We start from the raw sequence: 22,827 nt of genomic DNA, 5'->3' as shown, positions 1-22,827 counted from the left end.
CCCTCGCAGCGATGACGACACGGGATACAGTCTATCATATGTTTTCGCAGGTAAATCTACGCCGCAAGCAGTATATAGGGAAGAATCCAAAGTCTCTTTTGCGAGGATTTGCATGTTCAGGGTCAAAAGCCAGGACACACTTCTTACCTAAGTTAGAAATCGACTGGTGCTGTACGTCCATGCAGGTACCAAATGATACACAGTGACATAAGTCGTTGCTTTTGTAAGTAGCTTATACCAGTCCCGGTAAGCCACTTAGATCAAGCATCCATTGCAAGATCAACAACAGCAAATGGATCGTATTTGGTTACCCACACACAGAACCGAGACCATGGAACCGGATTACACGGCTAACATCGGCCCTAGTCCAGTTGAAACCCGAGCTTCACGATGTCACATAGACCAGGCATGCCTGGTGACTCCGTGCTAACACTTATCGACATCTTTCCAGGAACCAAAGTGAGACCTCGGAGACCATGCGATTCATGTAGGCGTCGGAAGTCAAGATGTGAGATCGAAGAAGGTGCAATAGCCTGCGTCTTATGTCAGTTCCATCGCCAAGAATGTACCTTTCTGAAGGAACCTCAGCCTCGTAAACGTAAAGCTACATCAACTGCTGAGGATGAAGATCAGAGTGGATCATCTTCTGCAAACCGAGAAATTGACAGACAGCCTGGCCGGGGCTCGCATGAGAAGCGTTTGGCCGTCCGTAAAGGGCCTGCCAACACCCAAATTGAGACTGAGCCAGGTCACACTCAAGACTATGCGGACTTGGAAGGACCGTCGCTTCTCAAGAGAACTCTCGGCTTACAGAGCCACAGACATGGTCGGATGCTAGGTCTCTCGTCTGTGTACGAGCCGACACTTCTTTCGCTCGATGCTTTCGCGGAGAGAGAAGACCTGCCTATTGGAAGAGAAGCTCTATACAGGGCCAGTCGATCCCAATCATTCATCCTTTTCCGTGACGAGAGTACAAGAAACCACGAGGATGAAGTCTACGACGTTGACACCATTGAGTCCATCGTATCGCCTCATGGAGAAGGCCTCATCAACCTATACTTTCGCATTGTGCATCCGAGCTTTCCGATCATGCATAAAAAGGTCTACCTGGAGAAGTATAAGCGGAGCCATCGAGAATTGTCGCCCCCTTTACTAGCCGCCGTATACATATTAGCGTTGAACTGGTGGTCCTACAGTACCGAATTGGCTCTGTTGCCTAAGCCGGACGTTGGCGAGCTGGAAAAACTTGCTTCAAAGACAATGAACGATGTCATATATCGACCGAAACTGTCCACCATTCAAGCAGGGCTTCTACTCCTTCAGACGCCTGCTGAAGATTCCTGGCCTCTGACAACCCAACTAATAGGTCTTGGCCAGGAGCTTGGGCTACACCTCGATTGTACAGACTGGAGAATACCGGATTGGGAGAAAGGCCTCAGGAAACGCCTGGCCTGGGCCCTTTTTATGCAGGACAAATGGGGTTCTCTCGCGCACGGACGCCCAACACATATACACTCAAATGACTGGGACGTCAAACCAGTCGTGGAGACTGATTTCCCAGAAAATGCCGAAGATGAGGACGACGAAGAGGGCAGTACTGAAGTCGAAAATGGGCGAATGCTCTTCTGTGAGATGATTAGGCTATCGGAGATCCTTTCAATTCTCATGACAACCCTCTACTCTATCAAGTCAGCGGCTGAGCTGCAAACTCATGCGAGTGACGGGGTGCGATGGTTTCTTGAGCGAGCGAAGCCCATACAAATGTCACTCCGGCAATGGCACTCAGCGCTACCAGACGTACTGGCCATCGAAAATGTTGCGCCGAGGAAGCTCTCTTCAGCAGGATACCTTCATTTAGCCTATTGTGCGTTGGAAATATGCCTCCATCGGCGTATAGTTCAGCTGCTCAGCGTCGAGCAAGATCAGTCACTTGTCGAGGCGTGTCGGAAAGCAGCCAAGGCTCGCCTTTATATGTCAATAGATTTTGTGAGAAATCTTCGTCCCGAACAGCTTCATTCTTTTTGGTTTTTCGCATCGCACTACGGCTTCGCATTGATTGCTACGTTTGCCGGTCTCCTCTGGGCAACAGCGTCGTCCAAGGAAGAGGCAGACATGTACAAAAAGAAGCTTGAAGAATATCACTGGCTTCTGCGCCTATCCAGTAGAAGTACAGACTGCATAGATCAGGCAATGAAGATCATAGCGACATCAACGGATGTCTTGGTCAAAGGAATTCCTCTGAGATCGCATACGAGCGAGCAAGGATCAGGATATACTTCACCCAATCCGGGCGCTTCTTCGCGGTCCGGAGACGTTCTGAGCCCATACACGACTCCAGCGAGCTATGACTCGGAGTACATGTGGTACGAGACGACTGGCGCAGGTGTTAATTTTGGGGAAGTAGCACAATTTGATGGAGAGTACGTACCCGCAGACTTCATGTATCAAGGGCACTACCTTCCAAGTCACCAGTGATGGAGACTTGAAATCTCCTTGATTATCTTGTTCATCTACAGTGTCGACTCGGCGTTTCATACGCACCAAGATCCCTGTAGCAATTCTTGCATTAGGGAAGGAGATGACCTACCAAGCCTTGTGTTTCTGACTTCACAACTGGGAGTAGTACGTACAGTTGATAAGATTTGAGTATCGAAGATTGGGTTGAAGATATGCCTTCTTCACAAGTAGAAGCACTGGTCACACGGCCAACATCCTCGTAAGTTGATCTCTCGAGGCCTTGAGCAGTACGCTTCTGCTAACGTTAAAAGCTTTAAAAGGCTGTAAGGCCTGAAAGTGGGATGACCTTTGTTTGAATGGGCTGTGAATATTATTGGCGTTTCCTCTTTCTGGACGCTAGGAGCCACCTTTTCAGTTGGTTCCACAGATGAGTTAGGCACCTTGTAGTACCGCTGTCTGCGAAAATGGATAGCACCACAACTGACGGCCGGTCGCGCTGCATTGTCAGTAACGGCTTGAGACCCCGACATGTACAGTCGTAATGAGCGTGGGTTGGCATGCGCTCCATGGTATCTTTGGTTTTGGCCTGAGGAGCTGAACTCACAGCCCCGGGCCTATTGAAAGCTTGTTTGGGTGTGAGCGTCTAACAGGTCGCATTTTGGGCTGGAGAGGCGCTCCGTCGGGCAGCACAGTCCAAGCAGTGCAGAATGATATCTTATATCCTAGAGAATGATAGACAGGAGAGTCCAGCATCTCAGTCAGTCTTATCGCGGAACATGAATCGATGCGTGAAAGACGGTGCAACGGTGAATGATCGCCTGTTAAAGTTTGTTTGTTTATAGTGTGATGGTGGTGATGTGTAGAGTTGAAAGCTTGTCGGGCCCCAGCAACGTTCGTTAACCGTGAAGGCCCGTCCGTGCAGAGCTCACCTCTCCCATCAACGCAACGGTCGGACAGCACATTCATCACCTCAGCGTGCAGCTTCACGTCTATCCTAACACCCTCTGCCTTCGCACGTCCTGCGTTGTTGTGGCAGACTTTCTCTGCTCCATCTTCTCACATTGAACCTGGCCTCTGCCTCAAGATCTTGCGAAGTCGTTTCAATACAACAACGCTTGGCTTCTCATTTCAGTGCCCCACCCGCCAGCTGCGTCAGGTCTGGCCGCATACCACCCCGTCCCTACACTCCAAGTCTGCCGCGATTCCATACCTCCCTACGCGACAAGCAGTGAACTTGCACCCTGCTCTGCTTGCCCTGTCAGTGACCTCGACGGTCATATAACTTCTGCGGCGCCTCTGGCCCTCGACGACATCTCAGACCTGGAATGCGCATAATCACCGACCGGCCACAAAGCACTCCCTCCTGATGTGCTTGTAGTCGTAGGAGTCGTGTCAATCAACTGAAACCCTTTGGGTGCCTACAATGGACCAGCAGTGGACGGCATATTCGGACACGACATCAACAAGCCGCCAGGCGCGGTACACACCCCACAATATGACAGCTCCACAGCAGAATGTGCGTGATTCCAATGTTATGAAGCAAGACCCAATCGACTCCTCCTCGATCAACATGCGTGGAAGTAGCATGGCTATCGCGTCCCCAAACGATACACAAGGTTTGAAGACAGAATACAGCGGGGATGGAGACGGAGATGTTGCGATGGAGGACGCCGATGCGTACAACCGGCCAAAATACCCTGCAAAGGCCAACCATCAACAACGGTACTCGCAGCACTTCGTGCAGCAAGAAGAATCTGCTGCTGCTCGGCGTTATTCGCCTATGAATCTTTCTCCCACCTCGCCATACGCAGGCGCGTCACCAGCGGGACAACAAACGTATAATAGCTTCACGCCCCAGAGTCAGACAGCACGGCAATCTCCAACACGAACTAACCCCTACATGTCTCCACCGCAAAGCTATTATTCACCTCCAGGTAAGCATATCGAGCGATAGTGCTTCTTCAAGAGCTGACTCAGACACACGCAGCCTCTCGAGGGGGTCATGTCAATCAATTACCACCTATCCAGTCAAATATGAGCCCTGACTCCTACTACCCTCAGTCTGCGACCGCTCAATTGAACGCCGTCTATGGCCGTGAAGCCCGATCCCCGCGGACAGCACAGCCGTCAAATACCATGCCACATGCCAATCGTTCACAGGTTCCCAAGTTCACACGGTGCCATAACATAGCAGAACTTCAACCTAAAATCAACGCTCAGCCGGCGTTCCGGCGTGCGCATCCTGAGGGCGGTTTTGTCAGTGTAAGTGCTCTCAATGGAGCATGATCCTATATCAGTTTACTTACGAACTCGTAGCCTTTGCAAGCCTTGACCACACAACTCCCTGCAACATACCGCATATGCAATCCGGGTTTCAAGTACGAGTCGACACGAAATCCTCGAAGGGTCCTGACGAAGCCTTCCAAGGGTGTCAAGAACGATGGCTATGATAACGAAGACAGCGACTACATTTTGTATGTCAATGACATACTGGGGTCTGAGGAGTCTGGGCACAAGTAATTATTTGGACTGCTACATTTCACCACCAAGATGTGCTGACTGGTGTATCAGAAATCGATACCTTATCCTGGACGTGCTTGGTCAAGGTACATTCGGTCAGGTCGTCAAGTGTCAGAACCTCAAGACACAAGAGGTTGTTGCAGTAAAGGTCATCAAGAATCGCACGGCCTACTTCAATCAGAGTATGATGGAAGTATCAGTCCTCGATCTGGTTAGTTGCATTATATTATCAAGTCCGGGCTCTTCATTTCTAATACTGTGTCAGTTGAACAAGCAAATGGACAAGAATGATGATCACCATCTCCTTCGACTCAAGGACACCTTCATTCATAGGCAACATCTATGCCTTGTCTTTGAACTTCTCAGCGTCAACTTGTACGAACTGATCAAACAGAACCAGTTCCGGGGCCTCAGCACTACGCTGGTCCGGGTATTTGCGCAGCAGCTTATCAATGGACTTGCTCTTCTAGGAAAGGCAAAATTGATACATTGTGACCTCAAGCCGGAGAATATCCTTCTGAAGAAGTATGAAACCTACCCAGTTCGTGTACCTTACTCTAACTAACGGTCGTAGTCTGGAGAGTCCGATCATCAAGATTATCGACTTCGGGTCAGCCTGCGACGAGAGGCAGACTGTTTACACATATATCCAGTCTCGATTTTATCGATCGCCGGAAGTACTATTGGGCTTGCCGTATGTTTCCTGCCAACCTGGTTGTTAGACATAACTGACTCGTATCAGATACTCATCCGCAATCGATATGTGGTCTCTTGGCTGCATTGTCGTGGAGTTGTTCCTAGGCTTACCACTCTTCCCAGGCTCATCTGAATACAACCAAGTTGCAAGGATCACAGAAATGCTTGGCTTACCTCCTACGTGGATGTTAGAGATGGGCAAGCAGTCCGGAGATTTCTTCGAAAAGGTCCAGGATGATTTCGGGCGACGAACGTACCGACTGAAGAGCATGGACCAATATGCAAGGGAGCATGGGACGAAGGAGCAGCCCAGCAAGAAGTACTTCTCTGCCACAACGTTACCGGAGATCATCAGAAACTATCCTATGCCGAGGAAGAACATGAAGCCTGCTGAGGTTGAGAAAGGTATTTGTCGGCAACAGAGGATTTCATACAAGGCTAACAATTTGTAGAAATGGCGAACAGGACCGCATTTATCGACTTCGCTCAAGGTCTGCTCAATCTAAACCCTCTCGAAAGATGGACACCAGGTCAAGCCAAATTGCACCCATTCATCACTCAGACAAAGTTTACTGGCCCATTCGTCCCGCCCATGATGTTAAAGCCCGGATCCAGTCGATCACCCGCACCCGGTGTTCAGGAACAGCAACGTGCTGAGGCCATGAGCAAGCAACGGGCGCAGCAAGCCGCACAAGCCCAAGCACAAGCCCAAAGCGCTGCCTACGCGAATATGCAACACATGAATCAATACCCACAGACTCCTCAAACCCAGGGCATGTACGGCAATATGTATAGCCCGTCACATCAAGGAGCGCCGCCGCCATATCCATCGCAGCAAAACTATGGCCAGCAAATGGGACTGATGCCTCAAGGCCAGAGTCAAAGATACAATGCACAACCAAACCTATATGCCCAGGCAACAACCAGAGCAGGCCGCCAGCGAGCATCGACAATAGATCAACAGAACAGTGGCAGCGGCATCCCTCCGGCCCTCCAACGAGTCATCAGCCATCTAGACCCGAATGCGCCTATTAGGCTACAGCCGAGCCCGGCCTATTACCCACCACCCCCAGACGGTGCACCTGATCCAAACGCCTCCGCGAGACGACGGGCAAGCCGTACAGGGCAACAAAGAAGCAATCGAGATTTTATCCGCCATCTAGAAGATCGCACCTTGGAGGAAGGCTATATGGGTAACGGACAATGGCAGTGAAATTCTGGAAGTGACAAGCACAGATGAACTGAATATTTTACAAACGCCCGTGTTGAGCTGTACCAGCCTGGTGACGCCACGACGCCGAACCTGCATGCGTATGATAGATTCATACAAGCCACCTGGTATCATGAGAGAGCGCGACAGGCTATGGTGATGGCTTAATCTGTCTGACCGTCTACTTACCAAGTGGCCAGAGGCTTGACTGTCAGCAACAACAAGTTAAGCAAGCCAGGGTGACAGCAATTCACGCATCCAATGGGACTCACGTATGTTGACTCGCCAAAAGACGCTGTGTCTGTTAAAGTGAATGACTGGCAATGAGCACGAAGTTTTCATTATATCCTTGAGTCAGTCGAGCAGGACGACGGGTGTTAGGCCCATATGAACCACAAACGCTGTTTTAGTATAGAGACTGACCCAGAAAGTGAGTCGTGAAGAAAGGCCAGACTTGGTCTTGAACGCTCTCACAGGAATCAAAACCTTTTGCTGCTTTGAAAACGCAGAGGTGTGCCTGAGAGGTCCAACAAAAAGGACTGACTTCCCAATTCTATAAGTGTTTTGAAGTGAATATGACACACAGACGAGTACATAGTGTATAGATTGTTGATCTCACGGTCTAGCATTGAGTTTGAAGTTGACTCAATTGAATTTCACGTGATCTAATGCTGCCACTATTCATGCCAAGACTTCGAAATTCGTCGCGCACAACCCACACGAAGCGATCGCCAACCCCACCAGGATTTCTTAACAAGACCTGCGGCCGAAACAACTGTGCGACCATTCCGTCCATCGCGCATCAAGACAGCAACACAAGTCAGTTCATTCGCCATGTCACGTTTTTTTCACAGCGCCGAAAGCTCTTCGGAGAGCAGTTCTGATGAAGAGGAGGAGCTCCTCGATTCTGGCGACGAGGAGTCGGAGTTGGAAGACTCTGAAGAAGATTCTGATGCGGATGAAGATTCGGATTCGGATTCCAGCAGTGATGAAAGCGGTAAAGGTGCCAGCAGATTCATGATAGATGTCTCTGGCTCTGATGAGTCCGACACCGAATCAGTTGGCCCAGTGGTCAAAAGTGCAAAGGACAAGCGTTTCGAGGAATTAGAGGGCACAATCAGGCTGATCGAGAATGCCGAAAAGATCAATGACTGGGCAGTCATCTCAACTGGTGCGGCTTATGGCGAAACATTTGACAACTGTTCATACTAAACTAAAACGTAGAATTCGATAAACTAAACCGCCAAGTCCCTAACTTGATCCGCCAGAATGATAGCAAGACGCCAAAGCTATATATCAAAGCGATCGCGGACATGGAGGTCCTCGTCAACGAGACCGTCGAGAAGCAGAAGGGGACGCAAAAGAAAATGAATGCAGTCAACACACGCGGCTTGAATGCTGTGCGACAAAAGATTCGGAAGAACAACAAAGAATACACCAAGGATATTGAGTCCTATCGTGCAGACCCTGAAGAGTTCATGAAAGAAGAGGAGGTTGAAGAGGAAGTGGTCAAGCCCAAGAAGCCCAAGCGAAGCCCTCTTGAGATCGCTGAGGCTGTTCAAGGCGCTGAGGACGATGGTTTCACCATGGTTGGTGCCGGCGGTAAGGCCATGCAATACACGCCCGAAAGCATTCTCAAACACCTGCGGACTATCGTCGAATCACGGGGGCGGAAGAACACAGACCGTGTCGAACAAACCCGGGTCATGGAGAAGCTTTTCGATGTGGCGGTCACTGATTATCAACGCATCCGAGTACTCCTCACCCTCATCTCGACCCGGTTCGATTCATCCTCCGTGTCAGGAAGTCAGATGTCTCAGGAGCAGTGGAAACTTGCTCAGCAAGAGTTCTCCAAACTACTTGATATCCTCGAGTCTAACAAAGACATTGTTGTTATCGAGGGCGCTGAGGAGTGGGAGGACGATGACAAACTGCCGACTATCACTCCTGGTGAGATCTTCAAGGTTCCTGGTAGCGTCGTCTCCTCCGTCGAGCGTCTAGACGACGAACTTACTCGTTCTCTGCAAACTATCGACCCTCACACTGCTGAGTACGTGGAGCGTTTGACTGATGAGGCTTCACTATATGGCAGCATTGTGCGCGCATCATTGTACGTCGAGGGCCTCCAAAAGAATCCTGAGCTCCGCGTCTCGCAGGAGGTTGCAAATCGGGTCGTTATGCGCAGACTGGAGCACATGTATTTCAAGGTAAGCAAATCATTCCATTGTTCGATCCGCACACCTGCTAAGTACGCGAAGCCCTCTCAAGTCATTGAACTCTTGGAAGAGAACACATGGAAGAGCATCGATTCCAAGCGAGACTCGCAAATCACACCGCGATCAAGCGCCAAAGACAGCACTACTCTCGTCCAATCTCTCTGCACATACCTGTTTGAGAAGAGCGAGGGCATCATCCGAGCTCGTGCCATGCTCTGCCAAATCTACTTCCTCGCGCTGCATGATCACTACTACCGGGCTCGTGACATGATGCTCATGTCGCACTTGCAAGAAACCATTGGCAACTTCGACGTCAACTCCCAGATCCTCTTTAACCGCGCGCTCGTGCAGGTCGGCCTTTGTGCCTTCCGCGCAGGCTTGGTGTACGAGGCCCAAAACTCACTGCAAGAGATCTGTGGAAGCAACAGGCAAAAAGAGCTCTTAGCACAAGGTCTACAAATGCAGCGATACTCGCAAATCTCGCCTGAGCAAGAACGTCTCGAGCGCCAACGTCAACTGCCCTTCCACATGCACATCAACCTCGAGCTGCTTGAGTGCGTCTACCTGACTTGCTCCATGCTTCTCGAGATCCCTCTATTGGCCCAGATCGGCTCGTCACCAGACATCCGGAAACGCGTGATCAGCAAGACATACAGACGTCTTCTTGAGTACCATGAGCGTCAAATTTTCACTGGCCCTCCCGAGAACACAAGAGATCACGTCATGCAGGCGTCGAAAGCGCTAGCGGCAGGCGAGTGGAAGAAGTCAGCCGAGTTCATCAACTCGATCAAGATTTGGGAGCTTATGGCTCAGTCGGAGAAGATCAAGGAGATGCTATCGGCCCAGATTCAAGAAGAAGGTCTACGGACATATCTTTTCACATACGCCCCCTTCTACGACACACTCTCTGTTACCACCCTGGCATCCATGTTCGAGCTCACCGAGCGTAAAGTCGCAGCGGTGGTGAGCAAGATGATCTCGCATGAAGAGCTTGCCGCAGCGCTTGACCAGGTTAATAGTGTCGTCATCTTCCGCAAGGGTGTCGAGCTCTCAAGACTGCAAAGCTTGGCTCTCACGCTCAGTGACAAAGCCAGTGGTCTTATCGAGTCCAACGAGAAGACGTTGGAGCAAAGGACACAGGGCACTGCTCACGCATTCGAGCGCCAGGGCGGTCCAGGAGGACGAGGTGGTCGCGGAGGCCGGGGTGGGCAGCGTGGAGGACGAGGAGGCGGCCGTGGTGGTGGTCAACACCGACCAGGTGGTCAGCAGTTCACTGGTGGTGCACTGGGTCGAGCCATCCAGGCCTAGACGGCCCCATGGATTTCTCCTGTCTTCCTGCATCGGCGTTGTTAATCGGTGGGTTGGGCTCAAAGTCCGCAACCCATGCCCCGCATTGTTTATAGGCATTGTCATAAAACGGAACACATCCACTTAGACAATCTTCAGCGTCACGTTCCTTGTGTATATGCTGGCGACCAGTACTCCGTCTCCTCGGCTTGCTTGTCAGCCCACACGAGGGAATCGCCCATTAGATCATCGATCACAGTCTTTGCTCGGGCTCGTTCCCACTCAAGGTTGACCTGGAGCATTGACACGGTAACGTATCCGAGCACCTGTATCGCTTCCAAAACAGTCGACTGGTCAGTATTCAGTTCCTTTGGTATGGACCGAATCATCTGACTGTGGCCAAGCTTGATAATTGTGAATCCAGACCCAAGCGGTTTCAATGATTCTACTGCCCTAACAACATCATCACTGTCCTGTGTGAGTATCACGTCGGCTAATGGCTAGCGGTGCCCATGAACTCACTCAGAAACCTCCATACCACCACCAATGGCCTTACCCCTGAGGACGCTCTTCCTCACCTCCGCCAGGCTCACTAAGCCACCATTCGTGCCCCTCGTCTCCCTACACACCTCAACTACACGTACTGCAAGTTCGAAGTAGAAGTCATTGACACTCTCCCCTAACATCTGTGCCCACAGGCTACCTCCTTCTTTCTTCCCTTTATGATGACTACTTGCCAGAGGATCCACGCCGATGGCATTACACATGCGTGCAAACTCGGCGCGGAAGCTAGGGTTTGATCGGATCTCCTTAGCATGGGTGATACTGAATTGATGGAGGAGGTTTTGGAAGACGGAGAGCTGGGTTTGGAAGGAGGTTGACTGAGTGGCGCGCAAATTTGAGCCGTGGGATGCATATTGTGAGGCTGCTATGGAAGAGCGAGAGAAGGCGGAGAGGCCGACGCCGCGGCGATTCGAAGACATGTTGAGGGGTGAGTGCTACGGGTATCAGTAGTTATGCTATGTCGTGTCGCATGCTAAATTAGAGAGAAAGACAATGCTCAAAATAAACAGATAAGAGGTTCGGTAAGAGTGATCATATGATGCACAAGGTTCGAGCTTCTCTTTGATCCAGTTTCAACTAGTAGTCTTTGCTGAGAATTGGTCACGGAAGCACAGTGGTGATGACTTAGCCCATGTGAGGTTGCGATCAATCGCTATCGCCACGTGACTCGAGTCTAGCGAGCATGGTCCAAGCGCCCACGACCAAGCGAATATTCTCCCAAGCAAAATTGCAACCCTACAATTTACGATCCTCACGACTTCACGACAACTAACCGCAGCACCGCCAGCAGCAACCTCGTCGACAAGATGCCGAAGCAAACCACCACCAGCAAGACGTAGGTCTTTGCTCTTTCCATTGCTACTGATACACAAGTCGAGAATGCAGATGGTCGTGGTCTTTCTCGCTGGATTTGCGGCTCCACAGCTTGCACCCAGCTCGATTTTCCTGTCGCTCTATCCTCCCACGATGTTTGGCTTTTAGCTATCCTAGGAGAATCAGAGCCTGGGGTCTTGGAGTTGAAGGGCAACCTTCTCTCTTAAATTCAATTGCCACACATCGTCGACGGTGAAAGTGCTTCGTTGCATCGAAACCCTCGCGTGCGCGCACTTTTCCTGAACTCACGTTCGGGGTCTTGTCGTTTGAGAAAAACTCCTGCATGTAACCCCTGTGCATCCAGATGTCAGGTCCTGCACTGAGAACTCTCATCGATTAAATTCAAGTCGAGTCTAAAATCTCCAGTTGAGAATGCCGCACCTGCTGCAGTTCTCTTCTTGGAGTACAGAAGCATATTGCTTTCCGCCAGACCATTCTGACATCGACTTCTAGGAGCATCCCCTCGCACAATGACATTCTTGTCCCCGAGACTCTGTTAAAGAAGCGCAAGAGTCAAGAGAAGGAGCGTGAGGCTCGCGCTGCCGAGACTCAGAAGCGCCGCGCTGTAAGCCTATCCCCCCAAGCGCAGAGGAAGCATCGCGACAAGATGATGAAACCTACCAACCATGTCGGCTAGACCTACGGGTCGATGATGTCGTTCGTTAACCATCTTTCGGGACTGACAACGTCGACGTGTCTCCTCTTTGCGTTCAATCTTGCAAAGTCTGATGCTAACAAGCTTCACACAGTCCAACAAGGAAAAGCGCAAGGTCATCTTCAAGCGCGCCGAGTCCTACGTCAAGGAGTACCGTGACCTTGAGCGCGAGAAGATCCGTCTCTCTCGTGCTGCCAAGCAAGAAGGCTCCTTCTACGTTCCCGCTGAGAACAAGCTGGTCTTCGTCGTCCGCATCAAGGGGTAGGTGCACTATGTCAATGCGATTGTCCTGTCCTAACACGTCACAGTATCAACAAGATTGACCCCAAGAAGCGCAAGACTCTTCAGCTCCTCCGTCTCCTCCAGATCAACAACGGTGTTTTCATTCGCTTGACCAAGGCTACCCTCGAGATGCTGAAGATTGTCGAGCCCTTCATCGCCTACGGGTACCCTAACCTCAAGTCCGTCCGCGAGCTCATCTACAAGCGTGGATACGGTAAGATCGACAAGCAGCGTATCCCGCTGACTGACAACCACATCATTGAGGAGAGCCTCGGCAAGTATGGCATCGTCTGTATGGAGGACCTGATTCACGAGATCTACACCGTCGGCCCCAACTTCAAACAGGCCAGCAACTTCCTGTGGCCCTTCAAGCTCAGCAACCCGACTGGTGGCTTCCGCCCAAGGAAGTTCAAGCACTTTATTGAGGGTGGTGATCTTGGTAACCGTGAGGAGTTCATCAACGCACTTATCAAGCAAATGAACTAAAAGTCGGATCTTGTATTTTGCGCGGCGCATTAGAAAAGTCCGTGATATTGGGCTTGGCATAAGGTCCACGAAGGGCAAGCTTTCTATAGGGCAAATGTAGTCAATGTCATGATATCCTGATGATATTGATGCCTCGTTTCTCGCGTTTCATGACGCCGAACGCTTGTGCGCCTAAGACCATGTAAAGTACAAAGGCCAAAGGACACGCTTGAAGTAGCAAAGCCTACGTGTATCTTTATCTCGATATGGCTCGTACCGACAGCGTCATTGATGACCACTCACTACTGGAGACCATAAGGAGTAGGAAGTTCAACGACTAAAAACGGGTGAGGCGATGTTTTATAAAATGCTCTATATAGTGGTCACCAGTATTGCAGCCAGTAGAACGGTTTTCGAACCCTTGCGAACAGTAATTCAAACTCCGCTTGAAATATATTTAGAAGCTTAACAAAGAACCACTCAAACCATGAAGCACTTTGCTATCCATCATTTATATCATCAAGGGTTTGACGACCTGGATGTCATGCTACAATAATTTTTACTGACCAATTATATCCTCCCCACTGATATGTACCACTCCACCACGCCGTCTGCGCTTCCCATCACGAGCTTTGACACAACAATCTCTCAATCGACGAATTGCCAGTGACGAGACCTTCCGCCCGAAATCATGGATTCGAATTCACTACCTACGGAGTTCGATATTGGCGAAGGTCTGAAGATGCCTTCGATTGGTATCGGGACTGGGACATTCAAGGGCGACGGTCAAGACCGCGTGAAAGCCATTGTTCTTGCTGCGTTAAAGAAAGGCTACCGGCACATTGATACTGCTACTGCTTACGGCACCGAGAAGGCTGTGGGTGAAGCTATAAAAGAATTTATCAAAGACAGTGGCGTGCCTCGTGAAGAGCTGTTTGTTACGACAAAGCTGTATGACGTCTTTCAGGTGTCGACTGTGACGCCCCCTATCTGTGAATCTGACGAACAGTAGGGATCAGAACTGGCACAAACCAAGTGATGTCGCAGAGGCTATGGCAAGAAGTCTGGAAAGTCTGGACCTGGATTATGGTACGCATGCTATATTACCACAGCCGTGACGGGCAGCTGACCTCAACTTTGTGGGTCAGTGGATCTCTACATGATGCACTGTGAGTACCTTGTGTCTGAGCAATCAACACGAGCTGATATCCAGGATCTTAGTTTCCCATGCATATCAGTCATCAGGCAACGATCGTATCAAAGAGCGTCATGAGAATGGGAAGGTACATAGCTTGTCCTGTATTATCGTTCTGTGCAATTGACCAGACCCAGCCAAAGATTGATTATGACCTCTCACGAGCTTATCCTGAAGTGTGGAAGAGTATGGAAGCTCTCGTCCACACGAAGAAAGCTCGCTCCATCGGTTCAGTCTATCCATGGTGTGCTCACGTTTTATACGCTGACTTCAGCTTAGGTGTTTCGAACTTTAACATACGAAAGCTACAACGACTGTTAAAAGACGCTGACATTCCCCCAGCTGTAAATCAAGTAGAGATACACCCTTACCTTCCACAATATGAGTTGATCTCATTCTGCCACGATAAGAACATCCATGTAACAGCACATCAGCCTCTCGGTGGTGCTCCGATCGACGCGGTAAAGGAACACAAGGACATCCCAGTTCCTCTCTTACATCCGAAAGTACGATTAAGAGCTGTATAGGTAAATACTTTAGCTAATGTTTTCACTTAGATTATAACTCTTGCTGGAAAGCTTGATTTGACACCAGCGCAGGTGCTACTGTCATGGCTATTGACACGTGGACTGTCTGCCGTTCCCAAGACTTCCCAAGAGAGTCGCTTACAGGAGAATCTTTGCAAGAGCCTACAGAAGTTAAGTCCAGAGAGTCTCCAGACAGTGGATCAAGTGTACAAGGAGACTGGCGAGATACGCTACCTCCAACCCAGAGACTATATTGGTTTTGACATATTCGACGAAAAGCATGATGAGCCGACCGAACAGTAATGTCGCACCTATAATTAGAGCAGAGATTGAATATGATATCGACACAGCCAGACCAGGAATTGCAGCCATTCTCAAATTAACTTTCAAAGCACGTGTCTCAGCCGACTGTCACGTTTTGAGCTAAAGACGCGAGGGACCGCATGAATCAATGTCAAATCTCAGTCCTTAAAGCCTGACCCTTGTGTAAACAGCTGAAAACGAAATCTGTCTCGTGTTGATCATTCAGCTTGCCAGTCATCAATGTTCCGAGGCCCCAGCACTTGCCTGAGCCCAGCTGTCGTAGCCCTCAGGAAACTTCGCAATCAACCTTCTTGCCTCCTCAATAACCATTTCTCGGAAGCTTGCCATGTTAGGAAACAAAGTTGCCGCATGCAGGTTGAAACGTCTATTGAGGTCAGCCGGAAGAGGATTAAAGTCAGGTATAGCGATAGGACTTCTCACAAGGCATAAAGCGCATTACGGTCATCGTAGTCCTCTTCTGGGGAAGCTTTCGGAAAGTGGGAGTGATACGCGTTGAAGTAACTCTGCGAAAACTTGTTCCGTGCAGGCCGCCAATTACCAAGCTCATCTAGCTTCTCGTCAGCAAAATTCGACCACAGCACAATCTACATGTCTCTACTCACATTCGTTGTGTGCCCAAAAGCTCGACGGATCGAAAATGATTGGCTTGTCATCCTCTTGATCGATGGCTGCGTTCCCACACCACAGGTCACCGTGCACAAGAGACGGCTTGATAGAGTTCCCCCCCGTTTCTAAAGGTCTCAGGAGTCGAGGTATTACCTTCTCCAACAAATCCGGAACGAGACTCTCTAATTCTTCCGAAACGCCACCTCGTTCGCGATTGAGTGCAAGAACATGCTTTAGCCCGTTCACGAAGAATTCTTCCCACGTATCAGCGTAGGTGTTGTCTTGTGGCAGATCACCATTGTACGTAGTAACATGGAAACCATATTTTCCGTTCGGAGAGCAATGTTTATGGTGGAGATCTGCCAACCGTTTGCAGAAATCGGCCTCACTCGGTAACTGTTCACCGAGCTCGTAGAACTTGGTCAGATAGAAATGCGTATCTTCTTTGGACTCGAGAGAGCCCCAGGCAATTGGCTTGGGCACCAGTTCAGGGGCAAGGTCATGCAGTGCAGCTGTTCCCTCGTACTCTCCTTTCAACGCTTCTTTTCCGTGATGGTCCAAAGACAGCTTCATGAAGTAACTCGCCTTAGTCTGGTCAGTGTGCTGTACATCGATTCGGAAGCGCTTTGTCCAAGCCGATGCTCCATGACGAGAGATTTTAGTTACAGACGCCACGGACGGCAGGCCTGGCGATATTAACATCTTGGGTCATGACACTATATACGATTAGCTTACTCCTCAGCACATTCTCGTCGATTCCGTGCTTGGAAATGGCATCCATCATATAAATCAATCAGCGAAAAATTGGGAGGAGAGCACCGGTCCTTTCGATCCCGAGAAAATTAGTCCTACAGCCGCTGCAAAGTTTGAGGAGGTGTACCATTACTTGCCCTCGGCATCGACTGATATAGTCAGAACCCTCAGACTCTATCGCGACTGCAGCTGCATTCTGGCGCCCTCAGCCCGTTTCGCGCTAAAATAAGTGGGTCGCAGTGCGCCAGGACAAATTGATCACCATCACATCTCAACTGTCAAAGTGGGAATCTGCTTGTTCAACAGTTGACGCCCACTTTAGCCGCTCGTGTCGATACGTGAGCATCATTTCTTTCACCTGACTCAATGGTCCAATTTTCGTCGCATCGACATTTCACTAGAACGGGGTCGACTCGAAAACAGCACACCAGGCGCCAGTCTAGTAAGGCTCGTATATCCATGCAGATCGACAGTGTCTGCGATTGGCCAGTAATTTTGCTTCTAATAATAAATTGCAGATGGTTCTCGTTGCCCCGCCTTCAAACTTGAAGATACTCAGGCTTCCAGTGCGAACAACTTTGTCATTCCTTACAGACTCTAATGAGTAGTTGGGACATGCAGTGACTTTCATCAAATTAGTACGATAGACTCTAGTCTAGTGCTGACTTGGAAAACTGCCATGAACTCGGTATGTGGAGCTGGACTAATTACTATATAGTATTAGGCTGACCATACAACCAACAGCTCTGGAGACGGTCGACGTCAAATTCACAACGAAAGCCAGGTGTTGAAAGTATCAATGAATCTATCGACCTTTCCACAGATGAAGCAAAGGGCCCTTTGGGCTTGCATCTGTTGTCTGCAGTGCCCACGCCGCTGATCGACCTCATTTTCGTCCATGGGTTAGGTGGCGGATCTCGCAAGACGTGGTCGAAATCGTCCTCGAACTTCCATTTCTGGCCAAAGGAATGGTTACCAAACGATCCTGATTTTGAGAATGTCCGCATTCACAGCTTTGGCTACAAGGCTGACTGGAGTGAGAGGCGTGAGAGTATCCTGAACATACAAGACTTTGCACATTCGCTATTGGGTGAAGTCCAAGATAGTCCTCACATCAGGAGATCAAGGGTACGTCAAAACCATGGAGTAATATGGTAACATACGAAGACCTCGTCAACAGACCAAAATCATCTTAGTCGGCCATAGTATGGGAGGGATTGTGATCAAAAAGGTTTGGAGTGGAAAGATATTGGTCACAGCCGTGTGCTGATTCTGTGATAGGCCTATGTCGTGGCACGACAGAAGGCATTGTATAGCGAGTTTGCAAGCCGCGTCAGGGCTATACATTTCTTGGCCACTCCCCATCGCGGATCTGATATGGCTCGTACGCTCAGGAACATCCTAAGATTAGTCAGTGGTTCGAAGCCTTTTGTGGACGAGCTCGATCCAAGCTCAAGTTCCATTTCGACCATCAACGAGACTTTTCGCCAGTATGCTGAAGACCTCCACCTACGCTCATTTTTTGAGTCGCAACCTAGCAAGATTGGCCTCGCATCCGCTCTCATAGTCGACAAAGACTCAGCGACTCTCGGGTTTGCTGGAGAGCGGTTTGAATGCATATATGCAGACCACAGAGGCGTCTGCAAGTTTGACTCGGCGGACGATTCCAACTACAAGATTGTGCGTAATGCGTTAAGCGCGACAGTCGATGCTGTGGTTTCCGAAGGTTGATTGGGCCATACGGGTTGCAGAGTCGCCATACTAACGAGAACTAGAATACTCTAATAATACAAACCCGTCCGAGCAAAAGCTCGATGGTCTGAAGATTTTGACCGCCATACCCGACTTACCCGAGGACGATCTGATGGTGCTTGATGAGAATCGTGCTCTTGGGTCTTGCAAGTGGTTCAGCGACGATGTAGTCTTTGATAGCTGGCGAAACTTCTCTCGCAAATCGCCTCCCTTTCTTTGGTTGAGTGGTAACGCTGCTTCTGGCAAGTCTGTTCTAGCAAGCCATGTAATCCACGAGCTTCGAGGGGATGGGTCTAGCTGTAGTTACTTCTTTTTCAAGGACGGCGTCACTGGGCGTTCGACGGTATCTGACTGTCTCCGGTCGTTGGCACTGCAGATGGCCTTCATTGATTCTATCTCAAGGAACAAGATGATGGAGCTTCAGAAAGAAGACGTATCCTGGGATCGAGAGGATGAGAGGGCAGTCTGGCGGAAACTCTTTCAAAGATGTCTTTTTCCCCTTGAAGGTTCACAATTTCATCATTGGGTCATTGATGGACTTGATGAATGCAGCAATAGTCATGCACTCTTTTCGTTACTTGGTCGACCACCGCCAAATCTGCGCATTCTGATAACAAGTCGTAGGATCCCCGAAATAGAGCATGCTTTTGGGACTATGAAGGGATCGGTGGTACAGCGTCAAATATCGGCAGCTGATACGGCAAGAGACGTCAAGATATACCTTGACTCAATGATGGATCAACTGCCAGTGGGGTATGGTGATACCAGGGCATGGCTTGAGGAGCAACTTCTCACTAAGGCCAATGGCTCTTTCTTGTGGGTACGGCTCATTGTACGGGAACTCAAAACTACGTATAGTGAAGAAGCCATCGAAAGTGTCCTAAATGAAGTACCTCCGGACATGAATGATGTCTACGCCAGGATGCTTCGCAATATTCTCAAGTCAAATCGAAACACGAAGTTAGCTCGAGCGATTTTGACCTGGTGCGTCTGTGCCATCCGCCCCTTGACGGTCCAAGAGCTGCAGTATGCGCTCAAGCTAGACATAAAGGAGACTGTGCATGGACTGGAACAGTCTATTGCTTCCATTTGTGGCCATCTAGTCTTTATCGATCACGCCTCGCGTGTGCAAATGGTTCATCAAACTGCCAAGGAGTTCATGATCGCGCAGAATTGCATCCCTGAGCTGCAAATCGACAGGAAAGTGAGCCACGCCTATCTAGCAAGCATTTGCGCTCGATTCTTGTCCAGTGACTGGTTCAGAGAACAGAAGATCCTGAATGGCCGTCCTCCTTTCGTTGCACGACGGTCGTTTAGCAATACGAAGCCCTTCAAACCAGACAACCCTGCTTCGAAGAGTGCCTTTGAAGGATATGTTTGTTCGTTTTTCTCGGACCACATATATAGATCCACATCGGTACATCCTGGTCCACTTGAAGAACTGTGTTTGTTCTTCAAAGGAAATGTATTTTCCTGGATCGAATACGCGGCCCGATCAAAGGACCTTGGAATATTGATACGAGCCGCTAAGAACCTGGGAGCTTTCTTAGAGCGACGAGCAAAACATTATCCTCCAGTATCTCGAGAAGTCGAAACAGTACAGCTATGGGCCACAGACCTGATTCGCGTTAGTGCCAAATTTCGTTCTCAGCTGCTTGCCTCACCGTCCTCGATCCATTCGTTGATACCTCCAATATGTCCTTCTGACTCTATCATCGCCCGGATGTACTCGGCTAGACAGCGTGGTCTCCTTGTGAAGGGGCTGTATCAAAAGTCTTGGGACGATTGTCTAGCGCGAATTGACTTTCAAGGTGCTCAGACGACTGCCGTCACTTATGGCGAGAGACTATTCGCGATTGGTTTATCTAAAGGCGCAGTCAAACTTTACGACGGCGGTTCTTTCCAACTGACAAAGACCTTATGCCATGCTGAGCGGGTAAAGCTCGTGCAATTCGCCAACGATGAGCGCTGGCTTCTTACAATCGGATTGCGGCATGCCTGTCTTTGGGACACAGATACCGGAGAAAATTTATGGAAGCATGGTGTGACGCATCCAATAATGTCAGCAATGTTTACCATTGATGACGAACTCTTACTGGTGGCCTGTCGAGATAATACCTTGCGAACTCTACGGGTAGGCGATGGTATTGAGATAAACGTGATAAATCTTGTCGGAAGCATAGACAGTTCCGATCTAGAGCAGTTTCCTAGTCAGTCACCTAGTCTGGCAGTTTTTTCTGATGACTATACTTCCCTGGCTGTGAGCTATCGAGGCAAGACAGTTCTACTATTAGACGTGGACAATGAGCGACTACCTCTGAGTTTCATTCGCGCGGGAAGCTTAGGAGACTACACACGATCGACGAGTCAGTACGGCGTCGATGCCATTGCGTTCAACCCAAGCCCTGAAATCAACGTTCTCATAGTATCCTACGGCGACGGAGAGCTCGTTGTTTATGACCTCTGGACGGCTGAGCCGAGGGATCAGATCCCCAGTGTCTTTGCTCATTGCCTAACATGCTCTCCTGATGGACGAACACTTGTGACAGGTAGCTCACAAGGCACGTTGCAAGTGTTTAATTTTGGGGGTTTCTGCTGGCGACAGGCTAAGCATGATATATCGAATTGATGCGTACGAACACGGTATTCGTGCCCTCGCATTCAGTCAGGATAGTTTGCGATTCATGGACATCCGGTCCACGCAATGTCGACTTTGGGAACCTGCTATACTAGTACGCAAGGACGTAGACGGTGGAAGTTCCAGCGAATTTAGTCTCCCTGTACCCTCAACAGCGCGAAGAGGTAGTATTCTAGAGGGGCTAAACGCTCCGGAGATAACGGCCATGAAGATGACGGCTGACGGCCTGGTTGCATTTCTTGGAAAAGAGGACGGAACAGTCTCATGGCTCTCAACTAATGATGCGAGCACCGGTGGAGTCCTCTATTCGCATGCTGTAAATGTTGCCGTCACAGCCTTGGCCATAACCGAGACTGATGGTCTTCATATAAGCAGCGCTGATGAGTCAGGGCGACTACTTGTTGCGCAGGTGTCCAAGAAAGAAACCAGCTGGGCTCTACAAGAGATGCTTGGAGATATCAAAACGAACGAATCGACCACTGGAATTCAATTTGAACCATCCACGAAGAATATCCTAGCTGTAGGTCAGTCAGTATACCGGGCTTGGAGCCCTGATGGTACAAAACTGTACGAAATGTCAGCAATACCTGGGTCTGCTATTGCCCAACTACCCACAGACCCTCGAACTATTTTGGTCATGAATAGCCAGGAAGCAAGCCTCAATCCCTGGGACAATTCCACTCCAACGACAATCAAGCTCGATCGCGTGCTCGTCACCGCAGACTCAGTCCCAATATCGCTCGTTATTTCACCCTATATCGCCGCAGACCTACGTCTGTCAAAGAACGATACCAGAACCCTCACGTGCTGGCCTACCCCTAGCTTCACCAACACTGCGTCTCTCCTGACTGCCTCGCCCGGGTTCGAGCATATTGGTGCCAAAATAGACCATCTGATAGCAGCGGTAGATCACATCCTCTACTTCCTCGACACCGACCTGTGGGTGTGCAGTCTTGACACGCGGAGCTTCGGTGCGACACAGCAGTACAAGCGGCACTTTTTCGTGTTGTCTGAATGGCGGAATATGGCAGGGAAGCTCCTCATCCTCCTATGCAAGCGAGACTTTGCCATTGCCAGAAAGGGTGACTTGGTTGTCATCAGAAGGGGGCTGGACTTTGCAGAAGTCAAGAGCGTAGGTGCCGGGAGGGATCCTGTAGTACCATTGGCAGATAAGATGACACCATTGGGACTGGAGTCGAAGTAGCATGCCAGGCCACAGTAGTAGTCCTTTGTACAGGGGCACTCTGATAGTCTGAGCTCACGTTTTTTTTTTCGTGGCTATATACCCTGTAGGCCTGCAGAGAGAACTAACTTCTGGTCTAGTGTCATATTTTTGAGATGGTATCCTGTTGTTGCCTTTATCTGGTGCATCGGAATATAACTGTATAGCATGCCAGATGAAAGTAGGAGAAAATGAATGAGGTGAGAAGATGTATCATTAGCGTGTTCGAGGCCGACCAATCATATCATATATATTATCCACTCACAACATCAGATGTTGAAATATTCATTCGTGCCTTACTGCCTGGGTACCTACGTGCCTGAATCAGCAGCCTTAGGCAGTAAGGTGTGTGCGTAAATCAGCCGAGGATGTGCCCACAGTTCCACAGTTCGCTTCCCGTTTCCTCACACAAGATTCGAGACTCGAGGACTGTTCTGGGGAGCGACTGCATGACTATTGATGACCATGACTAGGTGACTAGCAGACTGCATCATGGAGAAACACCGAGGGAGACCGACGCGAGCGAGACGCCAAAGAATGTGACAGATGATGACGATGATGATGATTATGCTGGCCAGGTACAGC

At 49.7% G+C, this 22,827-nt stretch overlaps 8 protein-coding genes across 8 annotated transcripts; 6 read left to right on the top strand and 2 right to left on the bottom strand.

The window, feature by feature from the left end:
- The first annotated feature begins 298 nt into the window (after window positions 1–298).
- On the top strand, window positions 299–2,726 carry EJ05DRAFT_255564 (uncharacterized protein). Its single transcript, XM_033740208.1, has one exon. The coding sequence runs from the start codon at window positions 391–393 to the stop codon at window positions 2,473–2,475; it is 2,085 nt and encodes a 694-aa protein (XP_033603632.1). The 5' UTR covers window positions 299–390; the 3' UTR covers window positions 2,476–2,726.
- Window positions 2,727–3,701: 975 nt separating this feature from the next.
- On the top strand, window positions 3,702–7,124 carry EJ05DRAFT_255524 (kinase-like protein). The gene is made up of 8 exons (XM_033740207.1): window positions 3,702–4,391; window positions 4,445–4,719; window positions 4,774–4,973; window positions 5,029–5,188; window positions 5,243–5,502; window positions 5,552–5,671; window positions 5,720–6,078; window positions 6,126–7,124. Exons 1-8 carry the CDS (start codon window positions 3,881–3,883, stop codon window positions 6,884–6,886), a joined length of 2,646 nt encoding a protein of 881 aa, XP_033603631.1. The 5' UTR covers window positions 3,702–3,880; the 3' UTR covers window positions 6,887–7,124.
- Window positions 7,125–7,717: 593 nt separating this feature from the next.
- EJ05DRAFT_483574 (eukaryotic translation initiation factor 3 subunit C) lies at window positions 7,718–10,407 on the top strand (the record flags this gene model as incomplete). Its single annotated transcript, XM_033745269.1, has 3 exons — window positions 7,718–8,054; window positions 8,108–9,090; window positions 9,142–10,407. The coding sequence occupies 3 exons, from the start codon at window positions 7,718–7,720 to the stop codon at window positions 10,405–10,407; spliced, it is 2,586 nt and encodes an 861-aa protein (XP_033603630.1).
- Window positions 10,408–10,547: 140 nt separating this feature from the next.
- EJ05DRAFT_461814 (EAP30 family protein Dot2) lies at window positions 10,548–11,549 on the bottom strand (the record flags this gene model as incomplete). The annotated part of the gene is made up of 2 exons (XM_033742661.1): window positions 10,909–11,549; window positions 10,548–10,854 (listed from the first exon to the last, which is right to left on the bottom strand). Exons 1-2 carry the CDS (start codon window positions 11,367–11,369, stop codon window positions 10,548–10,550), a joined length of 768 nt encoding a protein of 255 aa, XP_033603629.1. The 5' UTR covers window positions 11,370–11,549.
- Window positions 11,550–11,697: 148 nt separating this feature from the next.
- On the top strand, window positions 11,698–13,611 carry EJ05DRAFT_255059 (60S ribosomal protein L7). The gene is made up of 4 exons (XM_033740204.1): window positions 11,698–11,772; window positions 12,288–12,388; window positions 12,573–12,739; window positions 12,787–13,611. The coding sequence occupies exons 1-4, from the start codon at window positions 11,757–11,759 to the stop codon at window positions 13,244–13,246; spliced, it is 744 nt and encodes a 247-aa protein (XP_033603628.1). The 5' UTR covers window positions 11,698–11,756; the 3' UTR covers window positions 13,247–13,611.
- On the top strand, window positions 13,612–15,370 carry EJ05DRAFT_255060 (aldo-keto reductase). The gene is made up of 7 exons (XM_033740205.1): window positions 13,612–14,176; window positions 14,238–14,314; window positions 14,374–14,394; window positions 14,447–14,508; window positions 14,558–14,648; window positions 14,700–14,926; window positions 14,978–15,370. The coding sequence occupies exons 1-7, from the start codon at window positions 13,917–13,919 to the stop codon at window positions 15,248–15,250; spliced, it is 1,011 nt and encodes a 336-aa protein (XP_033603627.1). The 5' UTR covers window positions 13,612–13,916; the 3' UTR covers window positions 15,251–15,370.
- Window positions 15,102–16,788, bottom strand: EJ05DRAFT_508369 (uncharacterized protein). Its single transcript, XM_033748003.1, has 5 exons — window positions 16,762–16,788; window positions 16,613–16,705; window positions 15,874–16,563; window positions 15,692–15,818; window positions 15,102–15,635 (listed from the first exon to the last, which is right to left on the bottom strand). The coding sequence occupies exons 2-5, from the start codon at window positions 16,659–16,661 to the stop codon at window positions 15,488–15,490; spliced, it is 1,014 nt and encodes a 337-aa protein (XP_033603626.1). The 5' UTR covers window positions 16,662–16,705; window positions 16,762–16,788; the 3' UTR covers window positions 15,102–15,487.
- A 521-nt stretch (window positions 16,789–17,309) lies between these two features.
- EJ05DRAFT_483569 (uncharacterized protein) lies at window positions 17,310–22,224 on the top strand (the record flags this gene model as incomplete). Its single annotated transcript, XM_033745268.1, has 6 exons — window positions 17,310–17,318; window positions 17,375–17,758; window positions 17,811–17,861; window positions 17,912–18,356; window positions 18,406–20,879; window positions 20,932–22,224. 6 exons carry the CDS (start codon window positions 17,310–17,312, stop codon window positions 22,222–22,224), a joined length of 4,656 nt encoding a protein of 1,551 aa, XP_033603625.1.
- Between the last annotated feature and the right edge of the window lie 603 nt (window positions 22,225–22,827).

The sequence above is a fragment of the Pseudovirgaria hyperparasitica genome, assembly GCF_010093815.1.
Source record: "Pseudovirgaria hyperparasitica strain CBS 121739 unplaced genomic scaffold EJ05scaffold_3, whole genome shotgun sequence".
NCBI classification, from domain to species: domain Eukaryota; kingdom Fungi; phylum Ascomycota; class Dothideomycetes; order Acrospermales; family Acrospermaceae; genus Pseudovirgaria; species Pseudovirgaria hyperparasitica.
The sequence above is the reverse complement of the archived record's forward strand: the minus strand, read 5'-3'. Positions and strand labels throughout refer to the sequence as shown.